Below are 22,804 nucleotides of genomic sequence, written 5' to 3' on the forward strand. Positions count from 1 at the left end.
CCCCCTCCCCGAGGGAAGGCTGATTTCTGTGGGGGGGGGGGGGAGGACCTCGTATCCGTCCAACTCAGACATCATTTTAAGTCGACACTGATGCGTAGCCTTTCCAACATACAGTATCTGTTTTGCCGGGGTTTTAAGAGTGGAGCGGAGCAAAAAAGTTACCTTACATTTCGTCATTTAGCAGATGCTTTTATCCAAAGCGACTTACAATTATTCAAACACCGACGGACGCAGCCACCAGGAGCAATTAGGGGTTTAAGTAAGACCTTAAGTGTCTTGCTCAAGGACACTACAGCATGCTAGCAGGGGGAGCCTGGTATCGAACCAGGCTCTACCTCCTGAGCTACCACCCCCATAAGTTCTTAAATTTATTACAGTTATTAGTTATTCAACTTAGAACAGCCTTGACCGCAGTGTCTATCTTGTCGGTTGCCATTGTTATTACTCCTCCAACGGCGTTAGTCCCGCCCACGGCGCTGATTGACTAATCGTTAGTCCCCCACGGCGCTCACAGGACCGGTCGTTTTTTGAGCCGAGAAATCACTGTTTCATGTCATGATGCCAGACCATAAGAATCAGTCAACTCGGTGGAGCGGGCGGATTCAAAGGTCTTGACCTTGGCAATTGTGTGCCACCAACGATGAATTCTGGAGAAGTGAGGGGAGAAGTTCTCTCTCTTGCCAGGTGTCAAGAGGCCCTGATGCAAGGCAATAAAGTTATTATGCCGAAAATTTGCAGGCACGGTGCTAAATCGTAGGATAAGAGTGTGAGTGCTGCCAAAAAAGGCCCACAGTCTGCAGGAAACACCCGGAGACAAACTAAAGCTCAGGTCTCAGCCACAGACATGTGGAAGCGCAGGGTTAATAGCGGGCCATTTGGAAACACTGCATTTTTCCGCTGTGTGCTGGTGATTTAATTTTTAATTTGATTGGCTGACGATGAAAAGGTTGACAGGGAGGGGCGATGACAGAAGGGGAGCGGATGAATAAAGGGCATGAAGAGACTAGAGTAGATAGATAGAAATATAGAGAAAGTTTTGTTGCCAAAACAAACATGACGCAGACGATAATGCTCTGTCTGTAGTTCTAGCCTTTTCTGCACAAGACAACGACTCTATGTTGATCCAACAGTGGGAAGAAAACCATTGCTTTTGTGACAGTGGTTTCATACTATGCAAAAGAGACTCCCGCACACTGTTCTTGACTTGCAATTCAAATATTTATTGGCGAGTGAAGCGACGTTTCAGTGAAAATACCCTGAAAGATTTTTTGGGTTTCTGCCTGCCTGGGCCGTCGCGGACTAGTTTGCGGGCTTCCAGTTCTTCTACGCACCCGTCTCTCAACCAGAGTGTCTGCGGGCATCAGAAGGTTACATTTAATGCATTTGAAGAACTTTTTAAGACAGATTCTAATGCAAATTTTTTTTCCGACAAATCATCTGTCTTCTTACTCAAAAGGTATCGCAGGTGAGTACTATGCATTTGGTGCAGGGCAGAAGTAAGTGTAGATCCTATGAATTGTTATTAGAATAGTATAAAGTCATTATTAAGTTAATTCAAGTCAGACTATCTAATGACTGAAGGCTTGAAGACTGCTTATTTTGCAATAAAATGTAATCAGGACATTTTTAAGCAACCTTAATCTACTACTACCCGAAGGTTGAGCCCAGTGTACACTGGGTAGTGCCTGCTGGGTTATTCGTGGCGTATTCATAAGGGTATGGATATTTAGGGGGTGGAATCTGCCTGTGAAACGCCTTTTTAACATTCTGAGGTCCTCAAAACACATGTAATCAACTTACTTGCACACAGGCACACAGGCACACACACACACACACACACACACACACGCACACGCACACACGCGCACACATACACACACACACGTGCACACACACACACGCACACACACGCACGCACACACGCACACACGCACGCTGCTCTCACCATTGGTGGGAATCCCCCGTTTTCCTTGTCGGCGAACCCCTCGCTCATGTCTGCCAGGTTGGTCATGCTGCCCCCGTGGGTGCCGTTCAGGGTGCTGTTGTACTGCTCAATGCTTTTCGACACCTCCAGCTGACTGTCCTGGATCTGGGACAGCTTGCTGCGGGCCTGAGAGATGATCAAGATGCAGTCACACACACGTGTGTGTCACAGAGGATAGTTCTTTTGATAAGCAATGCACTTGCCCTGCGGAATGGTTTTTTTTGGGTTTCTTTTATATAACACTGCAGAATGGGGCAAAGTTTTCCTGCTCATTAGAAATGGCACCTTAAATATTACAGGACAAGGGGAAATAAAATAAAAACAGTATTGTGTAATAGGGGATTTCATTTTTTATTCGAGATGACCAAATCTTTGTTGTGTATTTTTTGGGACCTTTTTTAATTTGATTTAGTTTTTCTGTTATTTTTTAGGTTATATATATTATTATTTATCATTGAGTTTAGTGTACATTGTCATATTTTATTGTGTACAGTCATCCATTTTATTGGTTTTAATGTTTACACATTTTACAAATATTGCCTTTTACTTCTTTTATTTTTGATTCCATTTTATTTTATGTAAGCTGCTGCTGACACGGCCATTTCCCTCCGGGGATGAATAAAGTATCTATTTATCCATCTATCTAACGGGGGTTGAGGGCCCATTAGAAAGTCCTTAAATATGGAAGGACAAGGAAACACCCCCCTACAAAAGAAACCTCAGAGTTTTGCTGGTGCAGGTGCAGGAAAGACAACAATATGAAAAACAGGGGCCTTTCTGGAGATCTGCTGAATGGAATCCAGACAGCACAATGCTGCGGCAGGGAAGCAGTCAGACAGATCTTGGGTGTCTGCGGTAAAGTGAGGTCTTTGTGATGGACAGAAATCGCTGGGACAACTTTGGCATGACTTCAGCTCCCTGAGGCGCACACAAAGAAAACAAGGACCGGTGCTGGAACTAATAAGTAAGTGTGTGTGTGTGTGTGTGTGCGTGTGTGTGTGTGTGCCCGTGTATGGGAGGTGTGAGGGGGTGATATTATTGCAGGTGAACATGAGGAAATAATCAACTTGTGGGTCTCTCTTTAACCTTCCCCGTGACCTGGTTGGTTACAGCCAGCAGATATACTGTGTACGAGTGTGTGTCTGCGTGTGTGTGCGAGTGTGTGTGTGTGTGTGCGTGCACGAGTCTGTGTGTGTGTGTGGGCACTCCATCACATGCAGGTGATGTTATCTATCGTGTCATGTCTCCACTCAATAAGACCTGATTAACCTGAAAAGGGGGAGATGGGAGGTGAGGGTGTGTATGTGTGCGCATGGTGGTGGGTGTCTTTCAATCACAAACGTGCAGCATGATCGTGTGAGATGACAGCTTATAAAGTGAGGGAGGGGGGCGGAAACCAGCCTACCAACACACACACACACACCTAAATGTTTGGGGCAACGGTGTATTTTGTAGTATGACGGCGCTCTCTGCTGGTGACTTTTTAGACACACAGCTTAAAGATTGATTCATAAATCAGTCTTCACATTATATATATATATATATATATATATATATATATATATGAGTGACAGCTGCAAGCTTGCTGTATGCAAATAAGTGTTGCAAAAAAGATCTGCTGAGACCAGCGGAACTTGAGGGAGCTCTTTAAAAGATAAATATAGATGTTTTACACACTTTCATACACAAGTTGTTTTTTCAAGGATTCAATTCAAGGAATGAAAAAAAACAAAACCTTTTTTGGAAATTCTGAAATTCTCCAGCCTAGTTTGATCCTATATGCAGCCATGCACTGAGCTTACACAGTAAGCATGCAGCACAACGGCACAACGGCACAGGCAAAGAAATCGGTATTGACCTTCCCGTCAGAAGCTGAGTGAGACAAAGAGCAAATCCCCTAAAAACCGGAGTATGCGTAGTCCACGCGGTTGCCGGGTTGCGGCTAATTCCCAGCCATGCAGACAAATTGACATTTGGAGAAGGTCCCCCCTACCTGGTTGATCTCGTCCTGCGTGGCCTTGAGGGACTTGATGATGGTCTCCAGCTGGATCTTGCCGGCGGCCAGGCTCTGCTCCAGCTGGTTTTCCTCCTGCTGCAGGCGGCCCAGATCAGCCTTGGCGCGACTCAGCTCCTCCTCCTGGCTCAGCAGGTCCGACTCCTGCGAGTGGATCTGACTCTGCAGGGAGGATATCTGGGAGGGGAAGGGAGATCATTTCGGTCACATTTTGATAAAGAGGAGACGGATGCAGAGGTTAAAAAATATATTTATATATATATGAGGGCAGGCAAACAAAGTGCGAGTCCCTCCAGACATACAGTACCTCTATCTCTCATGTCAGAGTGAGCGCGTTACCAGACAGAACTAAGTGGAAAAATAACTGTGGGGGGATCAAGGACTTAAAGACGAAACAAGGAAAACGCCGAAAGCCAGTCTGGTCTGGAAACATAATAGTGTGGTGGACCGCAAGGAGCCAGTGTTGAATCGAGTCTCATGTCTTGATCTGCAGCGATACAATTGGATTCCGGTTCCAAAGATGGAGGTTCAACGCAGTGTATGATTTTCAAATCTTCATTGTCAGTTAATTTGCTCTCAAGACTTTATTTTGCAAGCACGCACACACACAGGCACGCACGCAGGCACACACGCACGCACGCAGGCACGCAGGCACGCAGGCAGGCATGAGCTCGTCTCCGGTAGCGGTGTCGTCGTGCCCGAGCGAACGACGGGGCGGAGGCGAATGCGCCGAGTACCACCTCCGAGCCCTGTTCTGTTCTCCTCTCCTGCTCCTCCTCTTCCTCCTCCTCCTCCTGCTCACCATCTGCGACTCCTCCTGGCACTTGATGCGCACTTCATTCAGCATGTCCTCCAGCTTGTGCTTCTGCTGGTCCATCTCCTCCAGACGCTCCTGGGCGTCCTGCCTCTGGGCCTCCAGCTCCTGCAGGCTGGCCGTCTCCCTGTCCAGGTCGTTCTGCATCTCCTGGTGCACAGGGAAACCAAGGAGAAGAAGAAGAATAATAAGTTGATGGTTTTCTAATGGAAGCCTGGAAATTCACCAGTCCAATACCATCAAAAAAGATTACCAAACAGGGCCCCTTTTACACCTGCCATTAAAATGGGTGTATGTCTGTATCTGGATATCTTGATGAGAAGTAAATGCTTGCAGAACACATTGCAAAGGAAATGCTGTGGGATCTGCCAGACCACCTCCGGATGTGGTCCGGCTCGCATTGTGTGTGATCGGATCTTGGCCAGGTGGAAACGCAGCTCGCCCACATTTGTGATAAAAAAAAATATATTATGCACGGACAGCTCCGCCTCTTCCTCATCTATACAAGAAAGTGAGTCTGGTAGCCGCTCACTTTTCCCCACGGACACCGGGGACTGCAGAAGGGTATTCCTTGGTGACGGGGCAGGTCGCAATTTCTCACGAATGTGTCGAATCCCGTTTCGGTCCCTCATTCGAAAGTTTGCGATCTGCTCGGAACCAATGAGAGACGGAACGATCCACTGCCACCGATCATCATATTTGTTTCCGTCGTTTTTGTTTCATTGCGGCCCGCGACGACCCCCGTCCTCGGCAAAGGCCACCCACCCGATTTCCATACTGAGATCTGGCCACGACGCAGGGAGAGTGGAGATAGCTAGAACGCTTATTAAGATCAGGTGTAGATGTAAACGCCCGTGGGCGGATGTCATCAACCAGATAAGGTATGTGGACACGGATCACATTTCAACGCCAGGTGTAGAAGAGGCCGAGGTTATCCCACTGAGCTTAAAATCCCATCCCTGCGTTAGCTTTTAGCAGCATGTTTCACCTGCACCTCCACACTCTTGTGCCTGATGGCCTCCTCCGTCTCCCTGATGTCCTGCTCCAGGGTGTACTTTTCCCTAGCGAGCGGCACGCGCCCAACAGGGAGGGCGCGGAAAGAGAAGAGAAAGAACCCACACGGACGAATGCAGGCCCACACAAACACAATCAAACAGGTACACACAGACACACACACACGAACACACTATTAGTGACAGATTAAAGGACTGATCCCGGAGACCCTCAACTGTGCACTAACCCGCCCCCCCCCCACTCCCCACCACACATCAGGACTTCAGAGTGACGAAACAAGCGGCTGGGATTCCTTCAAATCTACCACGTCGCACGGAAATCAAACTAATAAGCAACTGACCAGTTGCACTACAGGACCGGAATTTAGCTTAAAGGACACGACCAATGTTAAAAGGAGATTTAAAATAACCACATCAAAATCACCCCTGTCCGTTCCCTCATGATAGCTCTCAATTTTTTGATTTTTAATGTAGTCTCTCTTCTAAGGTTTTGGCAAATTTCTTACAATATGTGAGAAAACTTGCCATTGCTTGGTCCCGCTTAGAGATATGGTAATCCTTTAAGTCTACTTAATTTAGCTGTGTTTTAAAAAGATTCCATCACAAAAGGCGGAAGAACCATTGCTTTAAAATGGAATTAACAAATACCAACTATGGCAAGATTAAGTAACTTAAAAAATGTGCTGCCGTAGTTGTCAGCGTTGTCAGCGTTGTTGTCAGCGTTGTTGTCAGCATTGTTGTCAGCGTTGTTGTCAGCGTTGTTGTCAGTGTTGTTGTCATGCCAGTTGTCAGTTTTCCAAAATTGGAAAGGGGGCGAGAATAAATAATTAAAAATGTGAGCTATTATCAGGAAAAGGGGGATGAACTAAGAATGGGCTTAACCTCAATTTGACAACGGGGTGGTCCTTATAAGCACATTTACAGATCCTGGGCAGAATTAGGATGAACAGCATGATGTCATTTTTACAATTTTTGGGCAGAAAATCAGGCAAACCTGGGAGCAAAATGACCCACTATGCATCGGCGTGTGACCATAGGTTTGAGAGAATGCCAGCCGTGGTTAGAATGTGCTGTTTACCTGAGGGCATTCCACTGGGTAAATGCAAGGGTGCTGACGCCGCATGAAGAGTAAGTGGTGAACAAAACAAAACAAAATAATTTGATAAAATACACACGCCAAAGGAAATTTGGGTCAATGGATGGATGGATGGATGGAAACAGTGGATTGGCATGAGGTGAAGTCAAAGGTGTGTAGCTGAAGGACTCCACCTTCAATATTTCAATTTTCCTTTTTTTTTTTTGTCAGGTGTGCATTTAATAATTTATGGCGAACTAAGCTGTGACACTGCCAGCACCAAGCCTCTAGGAGCTGCACAGGAGAGACCTCCACACTAATTGACCCAAATGGTTTAGCAGGGTCTCTGCAGGTATGAGCAAATTCTATTTAAGACTTGAATACACGTTTTAGCTACAAATAATTGATATTTATCATTTATACCCAATATAGCCATAACAATGATCCATGTCCACCTGTACATTTTTGAACTTGAGGTGTGGATGGATGGATGGATGCTTGGCTAGCATCAGGAACACTGAAAAGGAAAGGGGGACAGGTGGGACAGTCCAGCCTGTCAAATAAAAAAAGAAAGGTTCGGAGAAAGTACGGCGCTGAATATCTATCATCGGGATTTTTTTTGGTCAGGCACGGAAGACAAACCATTACCGCTGAGCGTGGTGTGTTCCGAGATTTTATCAAGTGCACCGTCACCTCAAGACAAAACTCCAACAGGACCAAGCCGCTTGAACTTTTCCATAATAAACTCAAGGAGGATCAGGGCAAGAAGAAAGTCATCAAAACGTCATGTATGGGCACCGAGAACGCAAATCCCGATCTGTCCGACAGAGCTGTGCGATTTCTGGCGCCTTTTCCCGACGATGTATCTCTGTGAGACTGCTGCTTTTCGGTGCTTGTGGCCTCGAAGACGAAATACAGTAATAAACTGAACGTTGATCCAGGTCTTCACCTGAGACTGTCGTCCCTTAAGCCGCACATCAAGCATTTGGTGTCCGCCACGCAACATCAGCCTTCTCATGAGGTGAGTTCATATTAATGTGCTCCTGTTATTGTTAGTTTTACGTTACAAACTGTTACGAGAAGGTTCCATAGATATAAGGTTATTTTTAACCCACCTCTTTTTTTGTTTTACCACTACTGCACTGTTTGTATGAGAATGCATATGATTGTTAAAATATACGTCCTCCGAGAACGCACTGTTTGGCTCCCGTATAACTTCAAGTCAGATGTGGGCCGCGAACACTTTTGAGATTTTCAAGTGGGCCGCGAGGTTGGGAACCGCTGACCAAGACCGTTCAGAAAATGTATTAAAGATAAGTGGGTTTTTCTGAGCCATTTTCAGAAAATAGTTATTGATGGTATCAATAACATAGTATCAATAACATAAAAGTTATTGATTCTAGCTTATTGATACACAGCATTATGTTTTCTTATGTGTTTTTCAAGGTCATGAGGACTTCAGGTGGTCTTTTGGGGGGGGGATCTTTGATCTTTGATCTTTGATTGACATACAATGTCAATGTGAAATGATTGCTTAGGGTCTCAGCTTTCTGAAGAGTAAGGCACCAACAGCTACCACCCCCCCCCCCAGAAAGAGGCTCTGAGTTTAACAGGGTAAAGTGTCTTTGATATATTATTTTAAAAAAAAGAAAAGAAAAAAAAAAAAGTACTACGTTTTCTTAATGATTAGTGTGACTGAAGTGCACTTCTTGTTCCACATGTTCCACATGTGTGACGGCTCTTTGACGCTCAACGTGGCCAGAGACATTGCTTGGGGTGTGGGTTGCAAACACAATGCAAACGACGATGCAGATACAAACAAACAACACGCAAGGTCATACTAACATTACACTCAAATTCATGCTGTGCGCTGCGACCGTGCAGTCTGTCCCCACTTTTCACACAGATGTGGGTTGTTTTCCCATATCCCACCAGCCCCAGCGTTGAGGCGCTTTAGTGATCGAACGGCCATGGTTACCTCTGCAACTGGGCGATCTCCTGGCTGATGTCATCCAGCTCCTTGATGCCCGTGAACTCCCCCGAACCCACCGAGCTGGAACTGTCCTGCAGGGGTGGAGAGAGAGAGAGCGAGGGAGAGGGAGAGAGAGAGATTGAGAAGACATTCCCACAGAGTAAAACAAACACATGGCCACAGCAGGGACAGAGGGACAGCAGGAGGGTACGTTCACGTGACGGAGGTGACGGTGACACCACACGGACCGAGCCAGGCTGGACTGGGCCAACAGGAAGAGGAGCAAGGGGGAGATGGAGTACACCCATACTGAAGGAGCAGCAGCACAGAGGGGTGTGGACCTGGAGTTGGCCAGGTCAGAGGAGGGTTCGGTCACCAACTTCTGGGCGAGGTGGGGGGGTCAGGCTCAGGGTTTTAAGAAGCCTATTGTTTACACTCCTGAACAATTATTCCAGCTGCTATTGTCATTATGTCTTGTCATTGTTTTGTTTTAATTTGATATGTTTTAGGGGCGGTTTCACAGATGGGGTTTAATGTAAATCAGGACTGAGATAAGACGCTTGCTAAATGTAAGATGAATTAGTCTTGGACTAGGAAGTCCTGGACTTAGGTACTGAAGGACCAGTCAGCTGCTCCTGTCTGGTCTTGGTGCTGGTCTTCTTCCAGATAATCAATTTTCTCTATTTGTCAAGGTCGACCTGGAGGCCCACGTCCATTACTCCAAAGATAAACTTGCATTTGGCCGGGTTTCATTTAAGCCTCCACCTAGATAAGCTCTAATCTTCCTTCTGGAAATCTGATTTTTTTTTTTTTTAACGAAGGCTATACGGCAAGTCTGGGACTATTATAAACCGTGACTGAGAAAGGCCGTTTCAGTTGGTCCAGATTAAAAGTGTGATTTCGTTTTAAGTTTTTGGCCTAATCTGTGCCCGTGAAACCGCCCCAATGTGTTACAATTTGTTAAGAGGAGGCGTTTTGAACCTGAAGGAGTACTACGTCTTCGCCAATCACTTCTATTGGCTTCTGAGGACATTTTGAACCTTCCCTTTTTTTTATTTATTTTTTATTAGTAAACCCCAAATGAAAGAAGTTGAGATGGCGTCACAGTAACGGGGGGTGGAGGGGGGGGGGGGACCCGGAACCCTCTCACAAATGCTTCCCACCGCCGAAAGCATTTGTGGGACTCGGCTTCCTGCGTTACCTACCCAGAGCTTGAACATTATGGCCTGCGAGTACAAAGAGAGGAGATCGGACGGGGGTGAGGGGGCGGGTGAGGAAACATCAGCAGCGTAACAGTGAGGGCGAGAGAAGAAGAACGAGAGTCTTCAGTGAGAGTTAATCAAAAAGATCAATAAAGTTCAGGATTTGAAGTTTGGAATGACGACGTGAAATATAATCTCAACAAGGATGTTGAGATTGTTGCGGCAGACAAGGGTAAAAAAAAAAATAATAATAATATTAATATTATTAATAATAATAATAATAATAATAATAATAATAATAATATTTCTTATTTAATCAACTGATGAGACAAATTAAATTCTGCTTTCATTTCTTACAGTCCGTTTAATACATTTTTACTTTTAATTACATTTAATTAATTCCATTTTAAATGTTATTGCTAGCTAGTGCCAGCTGTCTATCCTTCCAAATGCACCTTCACAAAGCAGCTGGGTCATTGTAAATCTGAGTAAGTAGCTAAACCCAATCAGATGATTTTTATTACTCAGGTCATCATCTTTCCCTGTTTTTCTTTCTTTCCAAAAAAGGAAAGTAAGCCAAGCTGCCTTTTCATTAATTTAGATAGAGTCAAATTCACCAACAACTTCCGTGCTTCATTCATATTTCAGTCTTATTTGATTGACCATAAGGGAGCGCCGCTATCAAGGCGGAACAGTTTATTTTAACTACATACACCCTATGGTATAATATATTATATAATAATACTATATTATAATACAAGCACGATTTAACCACACACCATAAATGGTTGTCCATGATTCGCGGTTTGCTATTTCTAGCCAACAAAATCAGATGGGTTCTATCCTTTATTTGTGTCATTTTTATTTGTCAGCATAATCTCGTTCATGCAAACTCCACTCAAAGTCACAACCAACACACACCAGAGCACTGCTCCACTAGTGTGGCCGTTCTGGTCACACGACACCCCTCCCTGTTTGTGAGATTTGGATTCCGTAAATAAAGTAAAATGATATAGTCTCAGCAGAAAAGAAAACACATTGAGCTGTCGGGCAGCGGAACACAGCACCACCCTGAGCGCACCACCACCCTGAGCGCACCACCACCCTGAGCGCATAGCGTTGGGACAATGCAGTGGCTACACAAACAGGATTAAATGGATCAGGAAACAGACAACATATTACAACCTTATTGATTGAGCCCTTTGGGGCTGGCGTGTTCCCTCTCGCCAAGACGAGGACGTCAGAGGGAACATGGTGAAGGAAGGAAGGAAGCAGATAGAAGGTGACTCACCCTTCTCATCTCGGACAGAGCGGCCATTTCCGAACCCACCGGTGTCATGTAGCCAGACAGGCTCTGTGGACGCACAACAACGACAACCGGTCACCCCCACACAACCTACCACAACAACTACAATGCATTTTAAGGTGAAAGTTAAATCCATTTCAATTTCAGCAGTTTGGCACTGTCGTGGAATAAAGATGCTGCCATGTTGCGAAGTGTAAATTTACTGACGTGAAGACGTGACCTAAAATTCCTCAAAATCCAACGTGTTATCCGAAAACTAGTTTTGGTCTGATATTATCATTTCAAATGACCAAATAATTCAAAAATCCAGTTGAGACTTCTTTTATCACAAGGTCTTAAATTCAAAGCAAATGTCACGTCATATATTGATGTGTTAAATTCACGACAATTATACAACCATAAAGACTCCATATGTGTGTGTGTGTGTGTGTGTGTGTGTGTGTGTGTGTGTGTGTGTGTGTGTGTGTGTGTGTGTGTGTGTGTGTGTGTGACGTACCGGCACGGGCGTCCCCCTCTCCGAAGGGGGGATCATGTCGGCGGTCAGCGCCTGCGGGGGGTCGACCCCCTTACTGACCTTCTGCTGGATGAGGTGCATGGCCAGCGCAAACTGCTCCCGGGTCAGCTTCCCGATCTGCCGGGTGTCGGCCAGGGCCCTGCGGGGGAAGATTTGAAAAAAACGCCAACGGCACAAAAGGAATCAGACATTTCCCCTTGGAACAAAAATGAAAGTTAAAACTCTCAAAATGGCTGCGTTGATCCTTAAACTTCAGAACTCAAAAATCCCGATCCTGAATCCTGAATCTCTTAGGTCGCCGTCCCCACAGCTCTGACTCGTGCCAGGAAGGGCAATTGGTGCTGTGTGGTTGTTGAGTGGTGATGTAGCGGGGAGAGGGAGGAGGACAAGCATGTTTGTTTCTTTACTTTTAAGAGGAGGCTTTTTTCAGGCCAAACATTCACAGGCTCTTCGGAGGATATCTGCACGTTAGGATCTGCACGTTTCAAACACGAGCTTCAATCAGATAAGGTGCTGTTTGTTTTTTTCGTCCACTACCGGTCAATTTTTATCATATTACAATATACTTCTGCAATTAGTGCTGGCCCATTTTTTCAACTGAATCGATTAATTTGCATTTTTACTTTCCTACGGTTTGTGCAATGGCTGAACTGCAAAACCACAATTTAAAAAAAGTTCCAGACTCCACAGATTTTTATATTCCCAGAGAAAAAAAAAATTCTGTTAAATAATTAAGTAGATGCGCAACAAATAACTTTATAGACGACATTTTCCGGAAGAGAGACTGAGAGGAAGAGACAGGGTGCGCGAGTTTGTGTCTGTGTTTGTGTCTGTGTTTGTGTCTGTGTTTGTGTCTGTGTTTGTGTCTGTGTGTGTGTCTGTGTGTGTGTCTGTGTGTGTGTCTGTGTGTGCCTAGCATCCCTGTAACCATAGCGACTCACTCTTCCACTCCCATCCCCGACACTGTGGGGGAAGAGCAGACGCTTCCATTGATCAAAATGAGGGACACTGCGTCTGCTTGCGGGACGCGGTGCAATTGGTGAAAATACGGGATCGTGCCGCACAAATTTCACTAGAAATTGAAATTCACTATTTTAGAGCGATATGAAGACGGGGTGGAAAGTTAAATAAAACAGCTCACGATTTCAACATAATATTAAATATATCAAAAACCATAACGCTGCAAACAATCATTTTTCCGCCACAAATGCAGCAGGAATGGCCATGATTTCACCACATGGGTGCCAGCTCCACGAAGGTCTGTACGCGTGCTGTGGTTAGATCCAACATGAGTAAGGGTTAGTCTGAAGTACTTTTGGGGTTTTTTTAGCGGTCGCCATTCAAAAAGTTTGAGAACACCTCGTCTAAGGGGCTCCGTACTCTCTCACTTTCCCGACGGACCATAAAGATGTCCACGAACAGTAACTTCAGAGGTGGTAGCTACATGAAGCTGACTTCCCGAGACTGAGTAATCTGGCCGAGAAACATCTCTCCATTCCTGCCACAAGTGCCCCTTCGGAGAGGGGCGGGGGGGGAATACGGGGGGTGGTACGGAGGGACGTACGGGGGGTAACATGCCTAGAGCTTGCCTCAAGCCAGAGGCAGTAGACAGGCAAAAAACCTGTAGACAACTTCCTAGAAAGTTAAAGGGATGTTATTTAGTTTGAGAGTATTTAAAAAAATAATTATTTTCCAATTTTTTTTTAGAAATGGCCAATAAGAGACATTTTTTCCCCAATTTGATTAAGAAAAAATCTTTGTACAATAATGACAGCCAAGCGGGGCTGTTTTTTTTTTTTAATTCTGTAACAAGTGATTTGTTTCCATGGGCCTGCCGTAGACTACTTGGTAATGGAATTTATTTTTATTGTGTCAATAAAGAAAACATGGATTTAAATGTTGCCAAAACAGAAAAAGAATCAAGGTTCAAATTGAAAATTGTCCATTGGTTTGAAAAAAATAAAAAAATAAATCGAGATTTAACTTTTTGGCCCAACCGGCCAGCCCTAGCTGCAATATGCAATTATTAAATTGCTGATTAATTAAAAATGCACAAAATAACAAAGTAAAAAAAACCAACAAACCATCATGATGACTGTGTTGCAAAACATTACTAGAAAAGCTACCTAAACATTAAAGAGCAAAGTACGACTTTCTTCACTGCCTCCGTCGCCCTCAAATCAAATATTGATCCTGAAGAAACTTCAGGTTCGGAGCCGGAGGGTCTAAAGTGTGCGGGCTGTGAGGAGGGGCCGGCTCTGCCCGTACCATATGTGGGCCAGGATGTTCTGGTGAAGCCCCGAGTGCATGAAGATGTCCTTGACCTCCTGCCCGCTCACAAAGCCGTCCATGTCAGAGTCCGTCTTCAGGAAGATGTCGTCGTAGCGGCCGCGCTCCGACACCGGCACCACCCAATGCAGAGTGTGCTACGGGGAAGAGAGAGAGAGAGAGAATGAGTGTGACTGGAGAGGCGGTGGCGGTAAGGTGCAGGATGAGAACCCCGCAGTGGCTTGAACTGCCTGCTGAAGACACCGTACTGACTTTCTGCCTAACTGCATGAATCAGATATTCCTGGCGTCGCGCTACACTTTGTTGAGTCAATGAGCCACTGAGGTTCCACTTTGTCCATATGTCAATAGCATACAAGCGCGGCGGCGTTATGGCACATTCTTATGAACCGTAGATTAATTCATTGGGCCGGTGGAGAGTTTGGAAAGGCACGTGGAACTATGTGTTCATTTGGTTCGATGGTCTTTAGAAATGAACACAGGGCATTTCCACAGGTTTTTCGCGCAAATGTCAAGGGGATTTTAAGCCGATGGTAGAAACAATCCAATAAATGAAATGTGAATTAGGCGTGTTTCCATCGGTTCAGCTGAGCAAAACTGACTGCCTAGCCAATTTTTTCCTGGTAGTTCCAAGGTCCAATGTCAAAGAATTCTTAAGGTGGGTGTGTATTATGTCACTGTCTCTCTGCTGTGATAGTGGTATGAAATCAATTTAACAAGACAATAAAACTGTTGATTGAAATGAATTCCTGATCGTGACCGCCCGCTATGAGTATGATTTTTAGATTTGCAATACATTTTCTATAGGGGTAAAAAGCGTCACATGACACAAGCAGGGGTGGAAATTACGGGAGAGCGGGGGGCTCCGGACCCTCCCCTTCCTGGGAAAAACAGAGAGTTGTCCCCCTCAATATGTCAATGTTAACACAACTATAAACTTTTAATTAATATAATAATATAATAATAATGATATGCACTGAAGCACGCAAAACAATGTCGTTTAAGGTTTTGCAAGATTGTGCCCCCCTCCTCACATGCCTCACAGTGGTTTGGTCCATTGCACACCCCACACATGAGCTGGATCTTGCCTCCATGTTGGCACGGGGCAGCCGCCTGCCCAAAGGCATGCCTGTCTACTGAGGCAGGAGGTCTATCCACATTAAAAACATCAAAAGTGAATTGTCGAATTTCCCTTTGTTACAAAAGCCAAATGTGTATTTCTGACACAGAATACTTAAATTAAATTGAATTAAATGTTAAATGTGGTTCAATTAAAAATACTTAATCATTTGTAGATGGTAACAGTAATATATCTACATAATATTTAATACTAACTTACCCTACATAATACGGTCCTAAGTATATATATTTTTTTTCTTATTACATGTAAAATGGCTGCCCTGGTATAATTTTGTTTATCATTTTGGAAATAAATGAAGACCCTCATTCATAAAAAAGACAATCACAACAAGCAGTAAAGCAAAAATATTAAGAACGTTTCTGGCAGGCTTAGTAGCGTTCTGGACGTTTACACATTGACAGCAGAGAGATTTGAGATCTGCTTCTTTTGGGAAAACCAAATCGAATGATTCGCTTTAGCTCAGTTAATGGGCGTTGCTTCCCTCCTTCTACTGTAAATCACCTGCATGCTGTGCTACCCCTAAGTTATGTACCTATCAATTATCAAGGACATATAGTAGTAATAAGGGTTTCCTCTATATACTGTACATTGAGAATTGTTTTTGTTTATCGTCCGCCCAAACTGTGAAATGAAAAGAGAGCGGGAGTGTGTGTGTGTGTGTGCGTGTGCGCGTGTGTGTGTGTGCGTGCGTGTACCTGTCCCGATTTGAGCGAGTGCTTGGGGGACAGGCTGCCCGCGCTGTTGAGGGAGTTCATGCTGCCGTGCGAGGGGGTGGAGCGCAGGGAGTCCTTGGGCGGCGGGGGGCTGGCAGGCAGGCTGGGCACCGAGCCCTGCACGGCGACGCCCAGGCCCTTCTTCCTCTTGGACGGCGGGATGAGGGAGGAGGGGAGCAGAGCCGGGACGGGCTCCTTCTCCAGCGCCCGGTAGACCAGGTGCATGGCCTGTCGGGGGAGGGGGAGGGTTTAAATTGGATCCGTCTCGTCTTCTGGACGCTCGGAAAAGGCACAGCTTCCGTCGCGTAACGGTCTTTCAACTTTTTCCGTCAACCGAATGCGGTATTGTTTTTTGGGCTTGGGAAGGAAAATTCCAGTGCAAATAGTAATTCAAAGTGAAAATTTCCCCACAAAATAAATCGTCGCACGGAGATTTTCATGGACACATTTTGCACCGTGGGTCATCAAATTCCTTGTTGTGTTAAAGCTAGATTCTGTTCCTGCTTTGCGTGGCTGTTTGCCTCTATACTTGTACGGAGTGTGTGTATATATTACTTGTGCAAAAACACTAGTGTTACACTGTACACAATGCAATAAGCTAGTTAGCACAAAGTAATAATTCACATTATAATTTTTTACCTATATACCATCACACAAATGTATTTATTTTCTATCGCATTTATACATATTTGTTTATCTCAAATACCAGACAAATTATGTTTTGTATTTTTGGTTATTTAAAATTGTAATTAAAAATGTTGTCCAATTTTATTGTTATTTTTTATTCTGCCTTTTTTCTGACTTTTAAGCTTTTTATTCCTTAACAATCATGGTCTGTACTCAAGGGTGCCAAACCCTCACCTGAAGAACTTTCTCATCTATGTAAATACCCGGAGAAAATAAAAATATAGAATAAATCTGTCTCTTCGCTTTATAGTTAGATTAACATTTTTTACTTCTAAAAAAAAAAGGCTCTTTTTTTAATAAGTTATAATTAATTTATTTTTCATTTTACACAAGGCACATTGTATTTGCCCTGGGCAATCGGGCAACTGTTAGTACCAACCCCTGTGATATCTGCCATGCGACCTGGTGCACCCCGTCTTTGGGTTTATCGCTGTTTTACAAAGCTTTTACAGTGTTATTTTTGTTATCAATGACGGGGCCTTGCACCCTCGCTCCCAGAAGTTCACCCATCAGGTCTAGACAACTCTATCCGGGAGGGGGGGGGGGTTGGCACGTAAGAGAGAGAGATGTGTAGCTCACCACCGCAAACTCGTCCTTGTCCAGATGTCCATCTTTATCTATGTCACTCAGGTCCCACACCTACAGGCAACAAGACAACATGTTGAATAACTATGTAAAGGACTTAAAGGACTGTAAATAGTTATATAATGTTGTGGTAGTAAAAGATTGCCTGCATAGCCACCCCTTAAAAACCCGGCCATTAGCCCTGAGCATTTTCCTGATTATACAATAAATGGATTTTTAATATTGTCTCATAAAATATGTATGAGCAATCGGGGTAAAGCTCAATTTGATGCCAAATAAGGTCCTTAAACTTCACGACAGATGACTGCGGGAAAATATTCGATTGACATACGAGCATTAGCGTGAATAAGAACAATAAGCACAATCGAATTCTAGCTGCTCCGTACTTGTGTTGAAAAGCCCTTCAGTCGATGAGGCTAAAATGAAAACGTCAATAAAAAAAATGAATGAAAATACTAAAAGTAGACAGGACATGTGTAAATGCCTGAAAGTGGGTACCTTTCCGAGGACGTCCAGAGGTAGCTTGGAGTTGATCAGGACAGGTTTGACCTTCTCCCCTGACAGTAGTCCATTGACCGGCACGAGGCTTTCAAAGATCCCATCGAATTTACTCTTCTCCTCGGGCTTGAGAAAGGGAAGCATCCAAAATGTAACGTCAACTTATTTGGGCTACATACATTCAAAATGTACCTGGGCTGAGTAAATACTGACGGTGAGAAACAAGCATTAAAGGATAGGTTAAATAGGTTGAATCATAAGAGGCGGTAAAAGTCTACAGTATACAAATTAATCTAAAATAAAGTTTTACACACATCCTTACAATTAACTACTCGGCTGATTTGGCAAACTTCCCGCCAACGCGGAGATTTGTAAGATAAAAACTCTTTCTGTAACCAGTGCTAATAAACATTGACAGGTACAATTTCGGAAATTTGCAAGTCAAAGAGCTGTTTGCTCACTAATGAAAAGAACTTCTTTATTGCAACATGCTTTTCAGTGTGTGTGTGTGTGTGTGTGTGTGTGTGTGTGTGTGTGTGTGTAGACAGACTTAGTGAACAGAATTTGCCACTCACCCTGACAGCCCAGTGATGCTCGCTGGGGATGGGAGCTGTGCTGCTTAGAGATGGGCTGCTTGTGTCCTTCTAAAAATAAGAGAGATTTCCTGGATTAATGCTACACTCTGCAAAATTCAATGTCTACCGAAAAAGCAGGGAGGTCAGCAGCTTGGCATTTGTCTGTTTTTTTATTGTACAGTTTTGTTTTTTTATTATTATTATTATTGTTATTATTTCAAAAAGACTATTTGATATTTAATACAAATTTGATGATGTTTAGTTCAACAGGGTTCATTCTAGCATTACAAAATAAAACTCAAGGACTTTCAAGCACTTTTTAAGCACATTTTTCTTCGTTTTTAAGGACTTCAGGCAAAACAAATGTAATTAAAACATAATATAAGCTTAATCTCATTGTCTATTATTTATAATAGTATATCTATATATCTGTTATTGATCTCATTGTTATCCATTATAAGTCGATGACAGTGGGATATTCTGTCATTTCCAGCATTCAGACCAAGTTGCAACAGACACTAAACTAACAAACATCACTAAAACTCAACAGTCTCAAGGAATTACATATATATATATATATATATATATATTTTATGGCTAGATATGAAAGGCACTTAGTATTTTCACAAAACAGTTAATAGTTATCACAGGGAACATGGAAAAATAATCATGATTTGGTCAAATATAATTAAAACGTGCTCACAGTACATCCCACGAATATTCTACAGTTTGTCGTTTTTTCATTGCTGAATTTCACTATGAGATCAGGGCTCGACAGTAACGGTTGCCCTCGGCAACCAGATTGGGTCAACTGGCAACCATTTTGTGGCCTCTGGTTGCCCCCTTTGGCAACCACTTTAACATATAAGATATGGACAGCAAACCGCAAAATGTGCTCCCCAAAATAAATACATTTTTTGCATTAGTGATATTTAAATATTGCTGTTCCAGTCTGAACCAGAACGCTGCACATGCCTTGGTGCAATTACTCGTGTGCGCACAGGCAGCAGTGGACGGCAGTAGAGCAAGGTTATTACAGTCATTACATCTCTCTTTTCAGTGAATGTTGCTTTTTTCACATCAATTTGGATGACTTGTATGAATCCACCAAACCCATCCGAAGGGGTTCCCCCCCCCCCACATTATCACAAAAAGTCACATTATCTCCTCTGTAAATAAAAAGCGACCCTATAAACACGAAAACCCATCCGTTAATGATTCTACAGACGAAGCAGGTCGACTGCTATAAGCTCCTTTGACCGCATCCCAGGAAACATTCTCACTATCCACACTACCAGCAAACTTCTGTTTCACTTTAATTTTGACTCCCCTACCGTTAAGGGGGAAACCTAAGTGCGGCTTCCACTGTTGTCAAGTCCCACAGCGGAAGCTAAACTCCGCTAGAAAAGACGTGTTTAAGGGTGAAGCTGTACTCACAAACTTGGGAGGAGGGGCGGTGAGGTGGAGGCTGGAGAGGCTCACGTCCTGTCCACTCTGAGCGCACGCCACCAGCCGCAGGGCCACGTAAAATCCCTGGGACGGACACGGACGGACGGTGTGAAACATCAACCCTTAATCGATCAATTTCCCCTCACACTGATATGCACGTTAAGATACAGGTACGCGCACGTGGTTCAGTTTACGTTTTCCTCTCTTACCTGTTTATCCAGATAGCCTTTACCATCGGGGTCGGCCAAATCCCAGATCTGATAAACGAGACAAACAAACAAAGAAATAGGAGCCACTCAAGAGAATGCGCAAATAATTCAGCGCCATGTATTTTTGAGCAAGAAGTAAAAACGGGGTTCATTCTGTATTACAAAATGAAATTCAATGACTTTTAACCACAATTTTTTTTTCAGTGTGAACTTGATTCATTTAAATATAATATAATCTTACTCTCATTTTCTATTATTTAGATTAGTATATATTATCTTTGTCATCGACTATTATAAATGTCCAACAATGCTAGATTAAATGTACTATATTTCCCTGGCATAATCAATGTCGTAAAAGCCATTTAGGATTTTTTTTTTTTTACGTTACGATTTGAATAACAAAACCAGGGGGAAAATCACAGGTTCTGAATGATCGTGGTTTTTTTCCAAGGACTTTTCAAGCAATTCAGCACAAAAGAGTCTATTTTCAAGGCATTTCAGCACATTTACGAGGACAAAATTCAAGCACATCAAGCACCTCAAGCACCTGGTAAGAACCCAGGTAAAAGTACTAAAAAGCCGCCACCTACAAACTTGAGTTTGAGTGGTCACTGCAGTCACTGTCGCCCTCCATTAGCGACGCTATCTAGCGGCCTAGTGTTGGCTAGAATCGGCGTTCGTTTATCATCGGTTACAGTGGCTCTGAAACACCCAAAATCACATCGTCACCAAGCGTGCGACGCCTCCAGCTGAACAACCAAGGAAAAGGATCAAATTGATCCAAAGAACTCATTCCATAAAAATGGAGCAGGAAAGCATGGCTTTACCCCTTCCATGAAAAAACACATGCTTGCCTTTCCCATCAACTCCCCTCTGTTCCCGTAAGCGTGAAGCTCATATTACTGCCCACACTAATGGAAGAGCTGAGCATTAGGCCGTTGTCTCGGTTAGCGACCGTTTGGTACGTCGGCGCACGATACCGGCCGAGAGGGAAAGTTTGCGTCAAGTCAAATTGACCAGGAAACGGCGTTGAGGTTGTAGCAAAAAAAAAAAAAAACACTCATATGAGATTATTTCCAATGCGTAATCCAGGAAGAGCGTTTGACGAGCGCCTTCAGAGGTTGCCGATTCACAGATTCCCCGTGTGATAACATACGAGGCCAACTCATACGTCTCCGCGAAAATCAATTTTGTCCTCAAGAGATTCAATTCGATTTGTTCGATTCAAAAAGCTGTGGAAGGAAATGGTCAACATCTGATGTTGGACCTCTGCCTCCTGTCACCCACCTTTCCTAATGTGATATCGGGAAGTCCAGATTTCTTAAGGAACAACGCAGCTTCCGTCGGCCCGACTCTCCCCGTATTCCCAGGGTCCACCTTGGGAACAAATAAAAGATTGGCTTGTAAGAATAATCAAAAGTCATAAATAGTTTATCATATTATTGTTAACATGTATAGTTCCGTCTTTACACGGATGTAGCGGAGCATCTTACCTGTCTGTAAAAGCTCTCGTATAGTGGGTTCCCACTTGACAACTACAGCAAAAAAAGGAAGGTTGCTGTTAAAAATCAATAATGAACCTAAACACACAGGTACGCTAGGCTGTTTGTAAATTCCCGCACAAAACCTGTGGATAAAAAGCCGGTAGACAACAAGCCAGTCAAATTCACAAACAAAGGAATGGGGTCTGCGCTGTATTAAGAATAGAATAGCTACTAAAAATAATAAGCCAGGACGCTGTATCAGTATCAAAATTTGTTGAGGAAGAGGAAACTACTATCTCAAAGCAGGACCTCGGAGGTCAGAAACTGTGCTGGAGCAGTTAGGAGTTCCCAGCCGATGGCGTTCAGACAGCTGCGATAATAACAATAATAATCATAAAAATAAAATATAATAATAATAATATCAATAAGAACAACGAGCCAATTCCTGGTGACATTGTAAAAGTGAACAGGCCATGTGTGCGTGTGTGTGTGTGTGTGTGTGTGTGTGCGTGTGTGTGTGTGCGTGTGTGTACGTTCAAGTATCTGCAATTGAGTGCTTTCATGTCAAGACCATTTAAGGACATGGGACCCATTCAGGAGGGAGGTGAGAAAGTTGTCATATTCTTTCATGCCGCACACGCACCATGTGTTTGAACGCTCGGCTTTATAGGGAGAGAGCTGTGACGTCACAAAGACATCACATGATGTTGTTATTGTACATGGGCGCGTACGTTTTTCCAATCGGCCAAAATATTAATAATTTCCACTCCCTGGAAGGTACGCGCTTGTCTGCGAAAGGCTATGAGTCCCGACGCTCTTATTTGTTTATTCAGATATAGTTTGGATAGGGATGGAACCTGTTTTGTGATTAATCTTGTCCGGGAAGCAATAACACCATGTAAGACGCACTCTCTGCAAACACAACACCACAAGCAGCCTTTCAGGTCCATCCCAGCCCAGCACACTGCTCTAACATGGACAGGTTAATACACAGATTAATTCATTTCCCCACCACTCAACGTGAAGTAATGGATTTTGCTTTTATAACATACATTATACCAAGCGCTGGCTGGGGTTAAATGTGTCATGTCGTTAAAAAAAAAAATACTAAAAAAATACTTTTTGTGGCTCAAACTGTGAAGACATTAGACTCAAAATAGAAGTCAAGACTCCCTGTTGAAAGTGAGTGCGGGAAGCTGAAGAACTGCACGCGTATACGGGTAATTTTAAAAACATAGACAAAGACATGTACAAAGACTTCCTAACTGTACTTAAGTACAT

At 43.8% G+C, this 22,804-nt stretch overlaps 1 protein-coding gene across 1 annotated transcript in view; it reads right to left on the reverse strand.

Moving 5' to 3' along the window:
- The window catches only part of eps15l1a (epidermal growth factor receptor pathway substrate 15-like 1a), a gene marked incomplete at both ends in the record, with an annotated part of 59,898 nt that overhangs the window by 33,443 nt on the left and 3,651 nt on the right, over positions 1–22,804 (reverse strand). Inside the window, 15 exons of the mRNA XM_080012714.1 lie at positions 1,946–2,110; positions 3,978–4,175; positions 4,801–4,962; positions 5,801–5,873; positions 8,879–8,964; positions 11,877–12,033; positions 14,163–14,320; positions 16,019–16,264; positions 17,303–17,362; positions 17,807–17,932; positions 18,382–18,450; positions 19,819–19,914; positions 20,040–20,087; positions 21,327–21,416; positions 21,533–21,574. Of these exons, the coding sequence (XP_079868840.1) occupies positions 1,946–2,110; positions 3,978–4,175; positions 4,801–4,962; positions 5,801–5,873; positions 8,879–8,964; positions 11,877–12,033; positions 14,163–14,320; positions 16,019–16,264; positions 17,303–17,362; positions 17,807–17,932; positions 18,382–18,450; positions 19,819–19,914; positions 20,040–20,087; positions 21,327–21,416; positions 21,533–21,574 (1,776 nt within the window). The remainder of the gene's footprint in view (positions 1–1,945; positions 2,111–3,977; positions 4,176–4,800; positions 4,963–5,800; positions 5,874–8,878; positions 8,965–11,876; positions 12,034–14,162; positions 14,321–16,018; positions 16,265–17,302; positions 17,363–17,806; positions 17,933–18,381; positions 18,451–19,818; positions 19,915–20,039; positions 20,088–21,326; positions 21,417–21,532; positions 21,575–22,804) is intronic.

This window comes from Zeus faber (assembly GCF_960531495.2).
Source record: "Zeus faber genome assembly, chromosome: 1".
In the NCBI taxonomy this organism is placed as follows: Eukaryota; Metazoa; Chordata; class Actinopteri; order Zeiformes; family Zeidae; genus Zeus; species Zeus faber.